This window comes from Centrocercus urophasianus, unplaced genomic scaffold (genome assembly GCF_019232065.1).
Source record: "Centrocercus urophasianus isolate 14NV4802_14NV808 unplaced genomic scaffold, USGS_Curo_1.0 seq_12, whole genome shotgun sequence".
NCBI lineage: Eukaryota > Metazoa > Chordata > Aves > Galliformes > Phasianidae > Centrocercus > Centrocercus urophasianus.
In genome coordinates, this window is record NW_024884364.1 from 24,676,345 (window position 1) to 24,697,808 (window position 21,464).

At 33.7% G+C, this 21,464-nt stretch overlaps 1 protein-coding gene across 1 annotated transcript in view; it reads left to right on the top strand.

The window, feature by feature from the left end:
- Positions 1-21,464, top strand: part of NCAM2 (neural cell adhesion molecule 2) — a 127,512-nt gene that overhangs the window by 45,167 nt on the left and 60,881 nt on the right. The window contains exons 8-10 of the mRNA XM_042809654.1: positions 1,336-1,486; positions 13,071-13,258; positions 16,324-16,420. Coding sequence (XP_042665588.1) covers positions 1,336-1,486; positions 13,071-13,258; positions 16,324-16,420 — 436 coding nt within the window. The remainder of the gene's footprint in view (positions 1-1,335; positions 1,487-13,070; positions 13,259-16,323; positions 16,421-21,464) is intronic.

Consider the following 21,464-nt stretch of genomic DNA (forward strand, 5'->3'; position numbering starts at 1 on the left):
TTGTTTCAGTGTATATCTTTTCACAAATTAAATTTTGGCTTCTTTGAGAAATACTTCTAGCTAAGTTAAAATCAGAAATAAATTGGCCTAAGTACATGTAATATATAATAAGGAAATAATCATTAGATAAATTATACTTATATTGTGCTTGTAAAATATAGGTATATAAGAGCTATATCTATATCAGAGAAAATTTTCACAGGAAACATAATTCAGTGTTCATGGAGTCCGATGCTCTTTTCCTTCTTAGAAATCTGATGTAAATAGTACTGTATACAACTGTTTTATTTTGAATATTAGTATCCTTAATTGTATGCATATTTTCCTGCATTCACTGATGAAACAATCTGTGTTAGGTCATGAATATATATAGTTATAGAATTGGACATTAAAGTTTTTTTCTCTTCCTTTTCCATTTTTCTTAGTAATGAAGGTAGGTATACATCACTATTTTGTATAAGCCTTTTTTTTTTTCTTAAATGAAATAAAAATGAAACAAAGAAGTAAAGTTTCCCAATACTACATACTACAGAACAAGTAATTTGTAGAGCCAGATTAAAAATAACTTTATTTTTTTCTCTCAGGTATGCTTCTCCATGGAAGTTGAAGTGTAAATAACTGGATTTTTTTTTTTTTTTTACTTTTTTCCCTCCTCTTTAATAGTCTTGAAAGTCAAATAGGTTTGAATTAGGAGATTTTTTATCAAGTCGATGAATATAAAAATTATTCTCTAGAAAATTGGGAGCTATTATTCATTTTTATCTCCTCCCTTCTTCCTTGCAATGATATAAAAGTGAAATCCAGAAATTCGAGTTACATCTGTGGATCATGTTTTTAATAATTTTAAGCTTCTGACAAGAAAATACAAATAATGCAATGTAGAAGTCTGTGACTGGATTTGTACTTTGATCATTGTTTTGTGGGATCTCAGAGGCACTTTAAGAACAGCAGTGATAATGCCAACTGTTACATGAGACACTGATTTTACACATAATATTTTCATTAACCACATCATCATAGCAAAATAAATGCGGTCATAAACAGGCTTTCAGTATGTCATTCACCGGGCCAGTTGATAATTTTTGTTATTTACCTTGACTGTGTTCCTTTAAGCATGTACTTATTCCCATGATTATAGTGCCTAGAACAGCATCTTCTCTCTATATTTTTAATTCATTTGACAAATTTTGAAATTGCCTATCTGTCAGTAATAGTTTCACCCCAGGTGAAGAAATGCTTTCAGTCATACTGTATCAGTGGTGTTTAATATATAAAGCATATATAAATATACATATCTGTATAAAACCTTTCTTTTTCCTAAATCAATGTAAACAGAGCCCAGATGGCCGTATAGAAGTCAAAGGGCAGCATGGAAAATCGTCACTGCATATTAAAGATGTGAAGTTGTCAGATTCAGGGAGATATGACTGTGAAGCTGCAAGTAGAATTGGTGGGCACCAAAAGAGCATGTACCTTGATATTGAATGTAAGTTCCCATATTTTGTTTTCTCTTTAAAAATTGTTTTAAAAAACAAAAGTACATTCTTAATGGAAGATCAGTTTTTCCTTGATGTTTAAACTTGCATAATTTAAGAAAGTATGTACTTCTGTAGTCAGTGATAATGAATTCTGTGGAGGAGTCTTTGCTTTTTTGAAGTTTACGTGAGTCTTTGTCAGGGATTTAAACGCAACAGGGTTTCATCTCATATCATATTCTAATTGTTCTAGCTACTTAATTAATGCCAAATTTCAATTCTTTGGGCTAGGGGAGACTGCAGTGGGGGCAAAGTATTCAGTAAGGACTGATTTGAGCAACAGCTGAGGTTGGAGCTTAAACTTCTAAGATTAAATACTCTTTGGTCCTGTTTTTTTTTTTTTTTTTGTTTTGTTTTGTTTTGTTTTGTTATTTAGCTCTCTTAATACCCTGAAAGTATCCCTTTGTTACATCTCCTCATGGAGTTCAAGGTTTGTGACAATTTTACTCACACATGGTGCTTTGTGGACAGACCATTTCAGTCAAAACTTTTGAATTTTGTCTAGGAGGTAAATAAGATATACTTTTGCTTGGAGAAGAGTCTGATGTTTTAGAAGCCATCAGAGGGTGTTTATTTTCAAATACAGGAAAATACAGCGGAAAATTGTCTCTTAAAACCTTTTATTCAAACTTCTGAAGCAAAACTTCTGTATCTATGATACAGAGATCAGTAACGTTTGCAGACTATCAAATAATTGATTTCTGGAAGGGTTCTGAAAGTTACTTCAGTACACTGTTGCATGTTCCGTTATTTTTTTAAATGTTTATTATAGGAAAGAAATCTGAAACTCAAATTTTTCCACATTGGAATTGGATGTTAGGAATGCAAAGATTTGCCAGCTCAGGTGTCGTAGAAGAAGTAACTGCAATTGCTTTAGCATAATCTCTTTAAAAAAAAAAAAAAAAAAGATATTTGAAGGAATTTGAAATTTGCAAAACATTACTCTTTTAGAAGCATATGAGTTTAAAATACTGACTCGGGACTTTCTGGTGCACTGCTAATTATTTATATTTTATGTATTCAAGGGAAAAATTCTGTATTAGATAAAAATGAAAGTTCATTGAAGCTCCTTTAAAATTTCTGTACAGTTCTAGATCATATCTTAGCCTATAGGTAAAATGACGTAAAATATATTGTTTGATTAAGTTTATATAGCCATTATGACTTAAAATTCAATACTGTTGTGGTTTTGTGTTTTTTTGTTTTTTTTGTTTTTTAATTTACAAGGGAGTTATAGAATGTGTCCTATTTTATGAAACATAGGCAACAGAAAATGAAGAATTCATTAGAAGCATAGAATTCATACCAAAGGTCACAACAAAATTTCTGTGTTTATACATTTTATGTCATTTTAACATTTTTCAGGGTGAAAAGATAGTCTATTAATTTAAATATTCCAATATGTCCCAATTGAATTAATGTGAGTAGTATGGCACACTTAATTTGCAGTATGTATAGAAGCAATCTGTGTGTGAAGATGGATTAGCATATTGTTTTGATCCTGAGTTTATGCATTAGTGCAAACACTTTTTTGACACAAAACATTGCAGTTTAGAAATGTGATAAAAACATTTTTTATGTTATTCTATCATCAGATTATTTTTATATATAACACAAGATTTTTTTTTAATCTAATGTAAAATGAAATTTATAAAACTGGAATCTCCAGTTTTGAAAACTTGAACCGATATGAAGTTTGAGCCAAATAACGTGGGTTTTTTTTTTTTTTTTTTCTAGCACAGGTGTTCTTTGAATACCAAAAATAGAAACATTTTCATACCAATGAGAGTCCAGTAATTTTATAATGCAGTGCTAGTATGTTTGAGTGATACAATGTAAGTCTGTCTCTGCTGGCATTCTGACTAACCCCTTAGAGCAGTTTTAAATTTGTGTTGAAAGTAACTTTGCATCAGTGTGTGAAACTGCAACTGTGGGTTGCTTGTCTCACCTAGGCAAAAAAAAAAAAAAAAAAAAAAAACATCTTGTGTAATGGCAAAGACTTCTGCCCTTTAAAATAGTGTCCTCAGAGGACAGGGTCTTCATTCTGGCCTCATCCTCCATCAGTCTCGTTTCTGTCATAACCTTCTGTGATGAAACAGTCTTATCAAGTGATCTGTCAGAAGATGATTCTTATCATTCTTTCCCCATAGCATTTTGTTGCCAAAAGTAGCAGAGTGCTTTTCTCCAACTGCTTTTTTTTTCCCCCTTTTATGTGCGTGTGTTTTGTTTCATAGTAAGTGCCGTAGTTACCTTTCATTCATCATTTCCTTTTATAATTAGCAAGTAAGAAACTTTCACCTAAAGTTACGTGTTCAAAAACTAAATAACTGATTGGTCTTCACAGCAAAAATGGGAAAAGGGGAATTTTTTGAGATTTAGTGAAGTTGGTATTGAATAAATGATTTGACCTTCTTTCTATTGATCTTTTTTTCAGTATATTGTTTATATGAACATTGCTATCAGGGTTGCTTTTTTTTTTTTTTTTTTAAATATTCATTTACAAAATTACAAATATGAAAAATCATGTAATTTCTATGAATTGATTTTGATTTTCTTCTCTTCAGACTTAGTTTTGAGATGAATCTTTTTTCAGGTTCACTTTTTGCATAATCACTAGTAGACCATTCTATCAGAATTTTTATTATTTTAATAACATTCTTGTATAAATTTCAGTATTTTACAATTAAAACATAAATGAAGAACCGAGGCCTATTTGTAGATATTGTTCCATAGCTACTAGACATGAAAAAATGATGCACTTAATGCTACTCCATAATATCAGTAGTCTTCTTTATATGTGTTTAAAGCATTTGGTAGTTTTTGTTGTCAGGAGGGAAGGCATGTTCTTGGCACATTCTCAAACGACAGTGCAGTTAAACATCCCTAATGGCGACACAAAGTGCCCTGGTATCACTGTCTCATCCTTCACTTACTGTCCTCTATCAGAGACTTAAACTGACAGTGGGATTGCACAGAGTTTCTGTACTTTATCCTTGTTCTCTGTTGAGGTTGTTTTTGATGATAAGAGCAGTTCTCCAGGACAGAAGGAGATTATCAGGTTTGATACCATCTGGGTGCAGTTAACCCTGCCTTTTATCTGAAGTAAATGCTAGACAGCCATAAATTGTTTGGAGCCCAGAGGCACTTCAGTGATTTCTCCCTACAAAGTCATCTTTGTGTTTTTCTTTATATTTAATATGTAAAAAAACCAAGTACATGAAAAATAAGGTATCATTCTTAATATGGTTCATTAATGAATATAATCAACTGCAGTTGTTGATTATACATATGAAGCTGAGTATTGGGTGTTATTAACATTAATCACAATCACTACTGCCAATAATAATAATAATTGAATCAACTAGTTTTTAAAAAATTAGATATAGCAGAAAGTACTCTAAAGGTGGGGTTTTAAAAGGACTGAAGGAAATAAAATGTATAAATCCCAGTGAATTACAAAGTGATTTGTACGTACAAATCAGGTGCCTTTCCATGTTACAGTTTTAGTACAAATGTTTGCATTTCTATATGGTACTGTTGTGGTTTTAGCTGAGATATGTTTGTTCTGAAAATATATACTAGGGATATAAGGGAATCTTAAAAATCACAATATAGATTGATTAAAGAAAGAGAATTTCTGATGAGAGAGTGTATTATTTCTTGGGTGTTTTTCTACAAATTATTCACTGCAGTGATTAGCATTAGGGAATGAAAATGCATAATTTTGACATATTAGATACGATGGGTAATCTATCTTCAGGTATTATTCTCAGTAAGCATGCATTACTAATTTGGAAAGGATTTAAACAATCCAGTAATGATTAACAGACTACTACTCCTACAAGCAGTTCTCTGCTTGCCCTTAAAGTTATCTCTTCATCGTGTTTCAACTGTCATTAACACAATGCGAAATATTCAAACCACTTAATTGTTTACACCTAGGAGCAGGCATGCGCACGCTACAGTAATACACTTGTATATCCAGTCGCTCTATATTACCAAAGGGAATTGCAAGTTCCTTTGGAGAATACATCCCTTACCAGCAGAAACTTTCTAAGTCATGTTGTTTATAAAAGGCTGTCTTTTCCTACTGCCTAGGAAGCATCCTAACGTAGTTTTTCATAGCTGCAATTACAGGTTTTCACAGGTTTCAGTTCCATTTGAAATTCTCCCTTCTGCAGTTACTAAATATGCTGTAAGGTCCAACCTCATGGTAAGCTAGTGTTGTGGGTAATAGACTATCAATCACAAACATTGCGTTTGGTAATACGGTACATTTTTATATGAGAGCAGCCACACGAGTGGTTAAAAAATATGATTTCTTAGAAAACAATTTATGGAAAACATTTAAGTAATTAATAATTTCACCCATAAAAGAGAAGATTTGCTTACCACTGTTCTTTTTGTCCAAAGCTGAATTTTGTAGTTTTATTCCTTATTACATATCAACATTTTTTCAGTTACACACACAAAAAAAAATCGTGTAACAGTGCAGAATATTATTTATCAGTAAATTAACTTTTGCAGTATTTATTATTTTACTGCTTATCGAAAAGTCTTTCTTTTTTCCTTCCACCTCAACTTGAAATCAACCTCTTTACTGTTAAATTAATCGACTTTTGCTTTCTGAATAGGTTAACCTTTTAGGCCTTCATTATGTTAGTCAGCTGTTTTGCACTGCAGTTATTTCAGATGCTTTGGACTCTTGCTATTTAATTTATACCTTTGCAAAAACACATTTTTTGGAAAAAAAAAAATACTTAAAAGCAGACTGAATAAGTTGAGCCACAAATTCTACCTTACAAAGAAGGAAGGCTTTGAATTAGTGAAAATATTACTGTGGGTAGTACATCACAATAACTGTAGTCTATTAGATTCCAAATAGAATTCCAGGTGTGTAGTGACACTATGAATTCTACAAATATGATCAGTGTATGTACAGTTTTACTACCCATGTAGTCACTAAATGTATGAAGTTGGATGGGATTGCCTTTTGTCCTGTCACTAGTACCACTGAAAAGAACCTGATTCCATCTACTTAGTCTGTCCCTTTGGATATTTGTGTGCATTGATGAGATCTCCACTGAGTCTTCTTCAGACTCAGCAGTCCCAGCTCTTGGGGACTCCATTACCACATATGAATGATTATTGTCTTGTTATCACTACCTGAGAACAATGCTGGCAAATATATTTGACCTTGTGAGTCAAGGTCAAGTGAACAAGAAAGTGAAACAAAATGCTGACATATTCTGGAAGATTTTCCATCTTTTGTAAGATCTCTGTGGTTTTAGTTGCATTTCTTCTTGTTAAATTTACAGCTCAAATGAGAAAAGAAAGATGGTTGAGATCACTTGTTAGCATCATGAAATATATACTGTTATTGTAGCATAAGTTTAGGGCTCAGGAGTGACACTGGTTAAGACTTAACTTTTCCTTGTCTACCTTTTGTTCATACATCATAGAAGTAAATTTGGTTTGCTGTTTCAGTAATTTAAAGGGAATCAAATAATTAAATGAGCAAAAATGAGGATTGTTGCATAAAGTCACTTGGCAAAAAACGTTTTACCAAGACTGCCTGTACTGGGCATGGATGAATGCAGCTTTGTTTTCTCTTTCTCATTCTGCCACAATAAATGTAAAATGATAATTTATTCATCTATACAATAAATCAACCCATTACTTAAAGCAGTAATTTCCATTTTGAAAGATTTTTGGCTTATGTGTGCCTACAACTTGTTAAAATACCACGTTCACCTCAAGAATATCTCTAATATTTTTTCCGAATGCAGCTCTGTATTACCTGGTCTTGCTGACATTACAATGTGCTTGATGTTATTTTAAGTAGATTTTTAATACCTTGTTGGCTTGAATAAAGTATTTTGAATTTTATTCTGTTTCTTTTCAGATTTAGTAGTTTCATTCATGTTTGCATAAACATCTTTACTTGCCACCATTATTTTTCATGTATTCAACTATAAAAGTAAAGATTTAAAATATATATATTTTTTAAATATTTCCTTCATCCTCATTTTGCTTCACGAGTTTTTGTTGTAGGGCTAAAAATGTTAAATAAGTGATAGTAAGCACTGAAATTTTAAACTGTAGTTTTCATAATTTGAAAAATTAATAGAATTTTACAAGTCATTTTTTCCTAGATAAAATCTTTCTTTTTTTGTGCTCAGAGGATCTTGAAGTGATTGAAACATCTACAGATGTATCACCTACCTGGTATGGATCTCACGCACCACAGAACTTACCCCTGACCTGCTTTTTCTTCACATACTGGGAGCATAGGGCTAAAGTAGGGAGGGAAACCAGGTGAGTTTGAGAAATCTCTACTGAAAGTCTATGGGTTTATAGGTATAGGCTTAGGGAAATCAACCTGTTGGAAGTTGAGTTGGATTTACAAGGTAGTTTCAGCAGTGCTATTATTATTTTTAAGCCGTTCCTAAAAATTGCATGGTGATTATTGTTCTTTTCTGGACAATAATGACTGTAAAGTGAAGTGAAGGCTGAATTCCTGTACCACATAGGAACAACTATTATGGTTTTGGGAGTATGGGATGGACAAGGAGAGCAAGAGAGTGGAGAGGAAAGAGAATAGAGGAAAGAGATCAACAAGAGTCATGTTTTGGAGCTAAGGATGACAGGGAAATACAGAAGGTAAAGGTTGTTGAATAAGAAATATGTAAATATCAGAAATACGTACAACTCACAAGATCACAGATTTTCAGACATTAGTAAATCAGGAAGCTAAGAGTTCAGATTAAACTTAGTGAAACTAGACCAGCTGAAGATATCAAAGTGCTACCTTGAAAACTGTATCCCAGCAGTAGCATAAATATTTTAGGCAGTTTTAGGTGATTTTAAACAGGTTTATCCATTCACAACATATTTTTCTATGAAAGTGGTTTCTTTCTTTCTTTCTTTCTTTTTTTTTTTAAGTGATGAACCGAATACTTTTTCAACATGCCAAGTGAAATTCAGCAAAAAATGCATTTAGATTTTTTGTGTCTGTCAGCACAAAGCACCAGAACTATGCAAACATTCATTGCTCATAATTTGTTAACGTCTGATGGTACCGTCATAAAAAACACACATTGCATCTAGCAGAAAGATACCTTATCTTCATTACAAATGATTTTGTATCTATTTTTATGGAGATGAAGAAACCAGTGTGATGTTTGGGTTTAAAAATATAATGTTGTAGTCAAGGTAATCAGGGACTAGAACTTGGTTGCCCTTACTAAAGCACTTACTCCTACTGCTTTATAAACTGTATTATTAGTAGATAGTCTATCTTACTATTGACTACTATGTGTTTTATTGTATGCATTTGAAGAAGAACCAAAAAGGGAAGGGGAAGGAAATCATTACTGTGGTCAAGGAAAGTACTAGATTTGTTAAAATATCGAGTTCTTGATGATGGGAAATATATGCCAGTGTTAATAGAATAAGAGAGAGATTTCCAAAAATGTAGTACAGGAAACATCCAGCATCTTAGACCTGACAATCCATTACGTATTTTCACTGTGGGATTTTGTAAGATTAATTATTTGAGGAACAAATACCAAAAAGTTCGATAGCAAATGCTTTTAAATGAAGTACAAATCTGATTCTGCTCACTACTTTGCTATTATGGCTGTCTAGACACATGCACTGAATCAGTAATCTGCCATATCCAATTTTTTTTTTCAACTCTGAACATACACCAGAACTGGATCTTTGAAGTTGTTAATTGAATTATTTTCTCGATGAGACAGATGATTTATTGATTTGTCTTGAATCACTGTTCTCAGACATTATACCTAATATGAATGCCTACATGCCAGAAACAATTTTCAGTATTTGCTTCTCTTACGCAATCTTCATACACTGTTTATGAGTAACGACTCTTCGTAAATGTTTTGCTGTGCTGTTTCTTTCCAATTTAGGAAAATGAAAAGCTTGAGCATAGCTGGTGCTCATTCCCTAATATTCTGTGCCATTCTGAGGTTAGAATTACGTACAGAATCCTACTGTAATAGAGGATTTTGTTTAATTTCATACCTATATGGCATAGTGTGTCTTCATTCTAAACATTTTTAATTTGGATTACCTCATCTCTCCAAAATAATACTGCATGTTTTATCAGTTTAAACTTTATTAAAGTTTAAACTTTATTAAAGTTTATAACAATACTTACGAGCTTCATTTTTTGCCTGTGGCAACTGATAGGAAAAGTTGCTTTTGTATGTTTTGACAGCATTTTTTATTTTTAGTGGAGTCATAAGGTTTAAGTGTAATAAATATCTGTGACTCAGTTTTTATTAAATTTGTGAACAAATTTTTTTTTTTCAATGAAGTGCATTCAATCTCATAGTTTTGTATTTAGCCATTTAAAAGTCACGTATGTTGTTTAAACTGGTGGTATTCAATGGACAAATGCTTAAAAAGAATGGTTAATTTATGAATAGCCCTGAACTGATTTGTTGTCTGGCACAAATTAGTCCTGAGTTACATATTTCTATTTTTTTTTGGTTGTTGTCTTACCTTTCTCATGTATCTGCTTTTTATTTCTTATTATACAGTACATGCATTGCATTTAAATATCCTACATCACTGTATGTCATAGGATATTTATGTCTCTCCGTTATTTTAAAAGACTGAAGACATTAGATTTTAAGACATCAAATAGTCAATGTTATGTTTTCAAAACTTTGAAGTGTTTCTTTTTCTGTTCACTGCTTTATGCTAAACATATTATGTGCTTCCCTTTGAAATGCCAATTTTGTAACCATTTAAGCCTGCTATATTACAGTTAATGATGAAAATGTACAAGAAGAAAAAGGAAAATCTCTCTATAAAACAATTATCCCCTTCCACTTCAGCATTTTTATTTTATAAGAAATACTAGATTATCTTCTATACATACTTAAATAATGATTTCCAGACTTTCTTCTTCGTATGAAATACCATTCCAGTTATCTATTACTGACTAGTGAGTTTAAGATGATTTGTCTGAATAAAACCATTAATGTTTCTTTTCTCTTCACTGGATCTATTAACTACTGGGGAAATTACTGAAAAGCCTTTTTTTCCGCAAGGCTTTTAAGAGGGACAATGAAAAGCTCATTTTGTTTAGCAGTGCTTTACATTTGGGAGTTGTTGATTTTGGTATATCTTTATTTGAAGGACTTCTAGCACTGTTTGTAATTTTGAATGTTAAAACTGCTGTTAGTATGTATAGTCACATGTAAATAACAGCCCAAAACTTGTAAATTATTCTTTTAAAACATAAACAGATACTGTAAGCATCCAATAAATATCTATCTTGAGCAGATAGAGCAGTTTAAAATGAAAGTCCCTATTCTTCTAAATGTATGTACAGCAAGAGTGCAGTCCTTTTTTACGTGTAACACTTACATATGATATAAATTGGCCAAACGTATACTTAAACCCACAGTAAGCATCAAATAATGCAATTTTACCTAGGGAGGAAAGGTATTTTTGGGTTCTGACAGAGCATCCTTACATCTTCCATGTTCTTGCCATTGTTCGTGGACAGAATGAACTTGTCATGAGAAATTATACATTATGGAGGATAAAGCTTATCTAAAATCTGTTGTGTGGTAACCACATTTTGTGTCTCATGCTCACTATGATGAGATTTCTATCCATACATTTGTCACGTTCAGTACAAAAGCTGTTTGCCAGGCACAAATCAGTTCATGAAGTTTTCCTTCAAGTGACTTATGCTAAATTATTTTCTAGAGGAAAAGTCAGGAGTTGGACTTTTGATATTCCAGCATTCCATACTTAAGCGTAAAACAGGCATATGCAAAGGTTTGGTGTTTTTTTTTTTAAGGGAGGTCTTATGTTTCAAAATGTCACATCCAGAACACTCTTTAGTACTCTGTTCTTTGCATGATGTTTAGATGCTGAAGTACGGTTTTTAAAGGTCTATAAGAATTAAAGGGCAGTAGAATTTCTTGTTATAACACTTGAAAAAAAGGACGAGCTTCTGTGTCTTGTAAATAAAGCCATAGTAAGACATACTTTGTTTATTCAAAATATGTTGATTGTGCTGATCAGTGTAGCAGGTTTGATTTGTACTTGGAACTGGTGAGAGTTCTCTTGCAAAAGCCTGTAATATGCATGCACCAGCAGTATAGTACAAAAAGTTAGTATTGCAGAAAGGCAAACACATAAGGAAGTTGAAAACATGCAATACAGAAAGAAGTAGTTTTACGCCATTCCCAAAGATAAATTTTACAGTTCAATTAAATACGCTCTGTTCAGGTCTTTGTTAGACTTCTAGAAATTTTCTAGCCTAAAGTTAAAGTAATTGAGAAGTCTAAAACAGATCTTCCTGAGACAACAGGAAGCATTTAAGATTTCTTTATTAAAACAGGTATATATGTAAATATTTCAAGTATTAAAAAGAGATGCCGTGACACCCATTTTAATGGATAAATAACCTCAAGAATTGTGTTAGTTTCCCTCGCTTTCAGTAATATAAAGAATACTTACGTAATACTCTTAAATATAATAAGTGGGATTAAAATGAAAAAGACACTTCAAAATATTCAGTAGACAAAAAAATACTGTTTTACCCAAAACAGAGGCAGAAGAGCAGGGAAAGAATCACTCCCTCCCTCTCATCTTCTGGAGGCCATCAGGGTCTTCAGGAAACTGTGTAGAGTGGAAAAGCCTTGTCACTGCAGGCACTGTGATCTCAAAATTATAATTAGTTCACAAACCAGACATTTTCTCTCTATCTGATGCAGTGTTTAGCTACATGTTTAATATAGCCATGTACAGCCAGATGTGCAAGGAAGATGCACCATTTTTTTTATTTTCAGTAACTTTAGGTTTTGTTAAGGAACCGGTACGAAGATTATCTTAAATAGAAAGCATGCTGATGCGTACAGTATTTTACCTGAAGCTGGTAGAATACATTGCAATATTTTAGGTATTCTTTTCGCTTTCATTTTTTTTTTCTTCTAGGTTTATTCATACTGCTAATCATCTTTAGAAGGATTTGATAAGGTATATGCTAATTCCAGTAGGAAATTGGTGAAGCTCCTAGATATCTGTGAATATTCATAGTGAATGTAATTTCTGCATGGCAAAAGTGGACACTATAAATTCGATCACCAAACAACTTATATAAGTTTCGTAATCCGATTACATCTGTCACAGAAGAGTCTTAATAAAGAGTTTCTCATCCTTGGGAAGAAATAATCTTTGTCATTTCTGAAGCATCTTTCAAGGGACTGATGTTGCCTAATATTAAATATAACTGATAGGTCTTCTCTTTCCGAGAATTTCATCTGAAACAATTTCAGTAGAGGAGAAGCACATGAAAATTAGGTCCCTAGAAACTCAGGATTGTATACTGCTGTTGTCATGGTTAGTAATAAATTGAAACAGGATTAAATTAAACTTTCTAAAATGTTAATGCTTCAATAGGTTTATATAGCTTGTTTTACTGAAACAGTTAACATATTTGTGTATTACTTTTTTTTTTTTTTTTTTTTTTTTTTTTTACAGATGCTCCAACGTTTCTGTCAAATCAAACTGTGTATTTCTCTTGGGAAGGCAATCCCATCAATATAACATGTGAAGTACTAGCAAATCCATCTGCCTCAGTTCAGTGGAGAAAAGGAAAATTAGTTCTACCAGTAAAGAATACAACACATCTGAAGACCTACAGTGCAGGAAGAAAGCTGATTCTAGAGGTAAGGCTTAAAATGGAAATCAGTTCAGTGAAATTAGCTAATTAATTTCTTCCTCAGTGTGGCATCATTGCAAGTATTATACTGTGTGTGTAAAGGTAAGATTTGCAATCTAATAAGTAAAGCTCTTCAAAACAAAACAAAAAAAAGGTGAACTGATTTATCTCCACATTTCTTGTGAGCAGTTAGGAAATAAACCTAATTTACATAGCTTATATTTAGGATTTGCTGGCTGAATGTAATTTGCATTTATGGCAAGTAAATAATGGCATAAGTATAAAATTAAACCATCAGGTTGAAATTTAAAAATTAAGTGACATAAAGGAATATGCTTGGCATATAGAGAACTATGTATTTGGCTTCAGTCATGACTGTGAAGGAAGGTAAAGTGGTAAAAGACTGCAGTTGATTTGGTGGTCGCAGAGGCACTGGAAAACAAAGAACTATGTTCCTTTCTTTTACGTTAAATGTACACTTAGGAAAATAAAACCCAAGAAAGGCAGAAGACAAAGAATGAACTTTAATTTTCCAGCTACTCTATTATCTTGAATAAACAATGAACTGCTGAACAGTAATGCATGGCAAGCCATGGTCCTTAAATATTTCATAGAAGAGTGTCTGTAACCATTATCTGCATTTGTAGTCTCACCTGTTACTGTGACTAGATATTCTCTCCTCACTGAATGTGAGAAGTGTTGAGGAAATTAGGTTTCTCGGTTGCCATAAAAAAATAGTTCAGAAGCTATAGGATTAATCCTATAGAGGGGAGATGTACATCAGATCCCAGGTGAGTGATGTATGGTGTACTGAAATAAAGTCTTTCTAAAGTCCAACCAATGAACTTCTTGAAATTAACTATATTATTTTGTTGTTGCTTTCAGAAAAAGCATTACTCGTAATAGAAATGCCTAATTTTCCATGAGAAGTTAAGTGATTGTCTCAAGGGAAATTGGGGCAGAGGAGAAAGACAGAATGTGCATCATTATGTAATACAATGTCAGAAGAACATAATGACACCAAATTTTAAAATAAATGACAAGCTGACATGCATATATGTTGATAACTATTCATTTGTCTGATGAAAAATAGTCTTTGGTATCAAATTGTATTCTGCTTTGTGGAGTCCTTACAGAAACTAACTGCAAGTTTTCAGATCTACATTGTGTTGTGGGAAGAAGAAAGCAAGGAAATATTCAGCCATTCTAATAACTGATTCTTTGATTTGCCTGTGACGGCATAGGTAGCTGAGTTTACTCGGGTTATCTGAGTCTTGGTAACCATGCATGGTATGTACTTACCTCATCGCATGTGGGGTACATCATATTAACATTAATCTCTCCTAATGACTTTTAAAAGTATTCTGGAAGCAGTCTGTTAGTTATTTTGATTTAACTGATAATGTCATCAGCGTAACCTTAGCAATTCTGGGGAAAAATAAAATGACAGGTGACAGGGCGAGGGGGAATGGCTTCAAGTTGCGCTAGGGTAAGTTTAGGTTGGATATTAGGAAAAACTTCTTTACAGAAAGGTTTGTTAAGAGCTGGAATAGGCTCCCCAGGGAGGTGGTTGAGTCATCATCCCTGGATGTGTTTAAAAACCATTTGGATGTGGCACTCAGGGACACAATTTAGTGGTGGGTTGTTAGAGTTAGGGCAGTATGGTTACATTGTGGTAGGACTTGATGATCCTTAAGGTCTTTTCCAACCTGAGCAATTATATGATTCTGTGATTCTATGACATTAACTGATGTAATTTAGGCATGAAGTTTTGGCTACCTGATTCGAAAATTAAATTGTACGGAGAAAAGAGGCAGTTAGAAACTTCACATTTCCAAAGTCACAGCTTTCCATGAAATAATCTCTACAGTTCCCTTAAAGAAAATTTTGGACTGTCACTGAAATCTGTTCATTTATATAGATTGGCACTTAATCCACCCTTTGGTGCTATTTTGGCATATCAATACAGACTTATATGGCATATCAAAAATATTATTGAACCTCCAGTTAACTACAAAGAAGTCAAGTTTACAAAGATTTTATGATACAGTTTGTCTTCCATTTTTCTTCTTTTACTCCTCCCTGGCAACTTGTAGGTGTGGAAACCCTTCCTTTTCCATCTTTTGCTCAGGGTTTTGCTAATTAAAAAAAAAGTTATATATATATATATAGAAGTATATATATAAATATCTTCCTTCAGGTGGGGAACTCTGGTAACTTTTACTAACAATTTGTGCACAGGATGTAAAAATGAAGATGCTACGACAACACAGTCCTTATTGTCCACTATATTGTTGTTAAGCATGTATGTAAATTAACAGTTGAATTACAAGTTCTCTGTTCTTCGTAAGCCTTGAACAGACATTGTATATTTAAAAAGACATAGTCTTACCCTTGTTTGAAGTTGATCTTTAGAGCTCTTAACTTAAAGGAAATCTTTCAAGAGTCTTTATTTAACAGCACAAATTATTCTTTACATCCTATAGTTTTTTGAGTTCTTTTCCAGTTTTCTATCACCTGAACAGTTGGATGGGCTGCATTTCCAATAAGACCCTAACTTCCTGTGATATCCATTACCTTTTCTGTCTCACATCCATATTAACCTGAGTTTATAGTTGTCACATACTTGTATCTTCTTTTTTTCTTACTGAATGTCTAGTATGTTGTGAATCTTGTAAACAGTAAGCAGTAAAATATGATCCTTGCAGTGTATGTAGGAATCAGCGATTTCAGACCTATCATTGCTTAGTTCAGTCCAATACAAGCAAATATTATCTATGTGAACAAACGTGCTGTTTATTAGATGTTTTTCTTTTTTGTTCAGAAGTGAAATTATAAAACTGAATAATGTTTCCATTTTTCATTATTTAGTTTCCACATTTCTTTTTGAAAAGAGGGAGTTTTACTTGAAAAATGATTAATTTAGATCTGTATTTTGTGGAATATACTAGATAGGGTAAGGTAAGAACACATCTCAATATTGATTACACAGAACATGTTTGCATTTCTGATATTTTAAAAGAAATATACTTGATTAAAAAGTAATATTTACAAATTGTATTCATTTTAAAGATTGCTCCTACATCTGACAGTGATTTTGGACAGTATAATTGTACAGCTACAAACAGAATAGGAACAAGATATCAGGAGTACACACTCGGTCTAGCTGGTAAGTTATAACTGTTCATTTAAGTTCATTTAAACCTTTTTTCCATTCTCATCACAATACACTTCAAGACTTTTCTTTGTTTATTTTATTCCAATAGACTGCTTACAGTTAATTTTAATGCTCTAAAATTAGAGTAGCAGTACAATGTAAAATAAGCCAGATTCCTCAGAGTATGAATCTTCTTTAGACTGAATTTTAAGCCCCTCTGAAAATTGAAATCTAGTAAAAACAAGGGCAGATTAGGAAAGACTTTTTCCTTTTTCTTGCCTGTATTTTCTTGAGAAATCAAGGATGTCAAAAAAGTTCAGGGAAGACTTATTGTCATTTTAGACAGTATCACCGGTTGACAATATTTAGACACCGGTCGTGAGTGGTGTTCCCCAGGGGTCGGTGCTGGGGCCTGTCCTCTTCAATATCTTTATTGATGACTTCGATGAGGGCATCGAGTGCACCCTCAGTAAATTCGCAGATGACACCAAATTGGCTGGAAGTGTGGATCTGCCTGGGGGTAGCGAGGCCCTACAGAGGGATCTGGACAGGCTGGAGAGCTGGGCTGAAGCCAATGGGATGAGTTTCAACAAGGCCAAATGCCGGGTCCTGCACTTCGGCCACAGCAACCCCAGGCGACGCTACAGGCTTGGGGCGGTGTGGCTGGAGGACTGCGTAGAGGAAATGGACCTGGGGGTATTGATTGATGCTCGGCTGAATATGAGCCGACAGTGTGCCCAGGTGGCCAAGAAGGCCAATGGCATCCTGGCTTGCATCAGAAACGGTGTTACAAGCAGGAGCAGAGAGGTGATTGTTCCCCTGTATTCAGCACTGGTGAGGCCGCACCTCGAGTACTGTGTCCAGTTTTGGGCCCCTCACTGCAAGAAAGATATTGAGGCCCTGGAACGTGTTCAAAGGAGGGCAACAAAGCTGGTGAGGGGTCTGGAACACAGGCCATATGAGGAGAGGCTGAAGGAGCTGGGAATGTTCAGCCTGGAGAAGAGGAGGCTCAGGGGAGACCTCATTGCTCTCTATAACTTCCTGAAGGGAGGTTGCAGTGAGCTGGGGGTCGGCCTCTTCTCTCGTGTCATTAGTGATAGGACCGGGGGAATGGCTTCAAGCTACGGCAGGGGAGATTCAGGCTGGACATGAGGAAGTATTACTTTTCAGAAAGGGTGGTCAGGCACTGGAACGGACTGCCCAGGGAGGTGGTGGAGTCACCGACCCTGGGGGTGTTCAAGGAAAGGCTGGATGTTGTGTTGAGGGACATGGTTTAGTAGGAGCTATTGGGAATAGGTGAACGGTTGGACTGGGTGATCTTTTAGGTCTTTTCCAACCTTGGTGATTCTATGATTCTATGATTCTATGATTTGCAGTTCTAGTTATTTAAAAGCAGAATTTGACCTAGAATGATAGATTGGATTAATTTAAGCTCAAAAATATTCTAGAACCAGTTAGAGAGTTTCTGAATATTTTTAGGTCCATCTATCATTGTTCAGAGAAATACAAAAATATTACTGTATATTTGTGTTTTTTGCCAGAATTAGCTGTTAACTGAGAGTAAATGAGAGCTTCTTAACTTTTCTTCCAGTGTTATTTTGTTGTGATATGGACCAACGCTTGTTCAGCAAGCTTTGAGGTCTCCCAACATGTTGATCTACATTCTAAGTGATGCAAATTGTTACAGTTTCAATAATCTATGGAGTTACAATGTGGTTTGTAATTGTAACAGAATTTCAACCAACACAAATGTTTTACATCCCTTGTGATGCATTATCAATCATTTTCTGCATGGATCTTTCAGGTCATACTACTCTGCTGACTGACAGTTACACTTGAAGGGTAGAGATAGAGATAAGGATTAGAGCCTTTCCAGCCTTTTTTTTTCCTTTTTTTTTTTTAAATTTTTTTACAATCTTTATTGTTTCAGCTGTAACTTCTGGTTATATTTTTTTAAATAAGAAAATAAATTATTTAGACCCATTCTAGCAGGACCTTTTTGGGTGCATTGCTGAAATGTGCATGTCTAAATATAGGGAGTCTCTCTTATACTACCTAGTATTTTAATTTTTTTAATACTGCTCAATAGGGTAATTATCTTCTTTTCATTTCTTAGGAGTTATAAAAAGCAGTTGTTTATTAAATTTCTTAGATATAAGCAATCACATATTTGGAATTTATTTCCATTATCTCTAAGGAAATAGTTACTAGCACATCATTTACCATGAATGCTACACTTTTTGTCTTTTGATGGTCAAAATGACTGAGCTTCCTCAAATAGGGAAATACATTTTTTCTTTTAAGAAACAGCAGATTTTGATGTGGCAAGATTTGTGTCATCCAGGAGATCCATTCCCCTTTTGAGAACATTTTTTCAGTTGCTCTATTGCAAATCTGATCATCCTTTGATAGCTACATATTACTAATGAAAATATACTACCAGTTCCTTTTGCATGTAAATATCCTTTGTCTCAACTAAAGTCTAATTTTGTACAGTAAATTGTTTATATTCTGCCTTACAAAACTCTCTCCCATTTAAGGACAGTCACATTCTAACCCATACTCAAAATCTTTTTTGCGTATGTGTACGAGAAAAGAATTTCCAGAAGAGAACAGGTTGTAGAGTCTTCGTTCATGATCGTTTAGCTATTTTGTCCCATTTATTTCAGTAGACCTATTTGAAAACTGGAGTTTCTATAAAAAAGGCTAGAGTTAGGACTGTAACAGTTCATCAGTACTACACATGGCTTTAAATGTATAAAATGAATTATTCCTGTAATGTTCACAAGTGAAGTAGTAAGAGAAAAGCTCTAACTATGATCGATTCTGTCATACTTTAAGAAGTAGGCTCAGCCCTCTGAAAACTCAGGGCATGATTTTGTAAATATTAATGACTGACATAGGATTTGCAGAGCTACATTAAATTCATCAAACTAGAAAATTGCACCTAACCCCCTAACTTCAGTCAGGTTACATCTATTTCTCTTCAACCTTGTTTTCTCTTTGAGTCAACACATGCATCTCTTGATTGAGCACCAGCATTTCCTCTATCTATCCTGGTGCACTAAGTGCTACATTGGCCTCTGGAGTATCATCTCTAAGGTTTGATACATGCAGGGATTCACTGGAAGAGAAAAGCAGTAAAAGGGCCATATGAAATCTGCTTAGGGTAGTTTCTCAGTTCTTCTCAGAAACAGAAAGTATGCCAATGGAACTTTCTTAAAGCCGTGAACAAAGTTGTTGGGAAATGTTAGGAAAATTCCCTCTGATGTCTTAGCTCCTGGGACAAAAGAAAATGATAAAATGATGCAGTTGTGCCAATGGGAACAAAGGCAGTCAGATTCTGCTATTGCTTTGCATGGGCTTTTTTTCATAAAGATGTGTATACATACGATAGCATCTCTGTAAATATTCTTTAAGTATTAAATGATTCCTAGATTTGCAAAACAGTAACAGTAACAGTGATACTACGTGATGATTTTAGCTATTTATTTCCTGCTTTTATAAATAATTGATCTTAATACAAAACAATTTTCATCATTAATTGAAAAGTAACATGTTATTTTGATTATGCATTTTATTTCAGCTAAGTCTCACAGGAGAGCCCCTGGAAATGTAAATGAGAGCAAATAACTGTCATTTTCAAATAGTTCTAGTTTTCAAACAGCTTACTATTCTCTATTTCTACAGCAATTCGTTTAAGACTTTTCAGTCACTTCTACAGAAGATTTATCAGCTCTTTAGAAAATTATTTATTGAAGTTATTAACAGCGGTAAATTAATACATATTTAATGAAACTAACAGATAAACAACTATGGGAAGTTACTGTGTTAAGCATTAGCTCTATATGGACATTCATTTCATATGAAATGAAATAGAAAATAGAATAAACACATATTTTGTAGAAATTATTGTGAACACCTACCCTTAATATATCATTTTGGTGTAATATTTGTATGACGTTTGAGGGTTTCAGGACTCCAGTATTCTAGGTACTACTTACAGTAGCGTAATTTTCTTCCTAATTTTCCTACATCTACTGTTTTACTCCAGTAAATTAGGAAATCTTAATGACTGATATTTCACATGTTAAAAAGCCTATAAAATATTCATGCATTTAAATATAGCCTGGATTTCCATTGGCTTTGATTATAAGTGCTAATGCTAACGTGTAATGTACTTTTACAGTGGATCTGTCAGGGAAAAATAATTACTATTTCTAGGCGGGAAATGTTACTAAGCAAAGTATCCTGCTACAGTAAATTTTACAAATCATGATCATTTTACAAAATTGCTTTCTCTTAAAATCCTTCTGGAATGACTTGTTGAATGTTTTGTTCCATTTTTCTGCTTTGGTTGGTTTTCAGCAGATTCAAACTGCTTTTTTTCGTTATTGTTATTTAATTAAATGCTGGCTGAAAAGCAATCATATGGCACAATACTGTTATCTTTATTTCTTTTCCCCTCCTCAAGAAATTAGGCTTATTATTGACAGAAGAATATTTCTTTCACAATTTACACTTGCCCCTATGCCATTTTGTATGACAGAGGAACTGTGCCTGTTCACTCTAATTTATACAAAGCTGCTAAATTAGCCAGAACTTCAGATATTGTCATTTAAATCTTTCATGACAATTGAACATATTCAGGGCTTCACAGTGAAAGGTTCTGACCATTACTTGCAAAGTGCTGAGAATCTTCAGTGCTTATTGAAGTCCTATTTAGGTATGTTCAAGCACCTGAGTGGTGGGGATCAACTCCAAAAGAGTGACATACTCTTTCTTATTGCTTAAGCATTTAAATTTCTTTCTTAGTAAGTATAAAATACAAAAAGCGCCACAGTCTTTTTCATTTATTGCCACTGCAAATGAATTACCTCACATCACATCCACAACTTTTATTTTAGAAATCTGCTTATACTCTGTTTTTTCTCCACGACAGGCTTAGTCTATGACAAGCCAGGTGAGCTTGACAGATTGTCCCAATGGCTTTCAAAGCCTGAGGTGAGCACAGATATTCCTAGATTTACCCAGATATAGTTTAGTCATAGTTAAT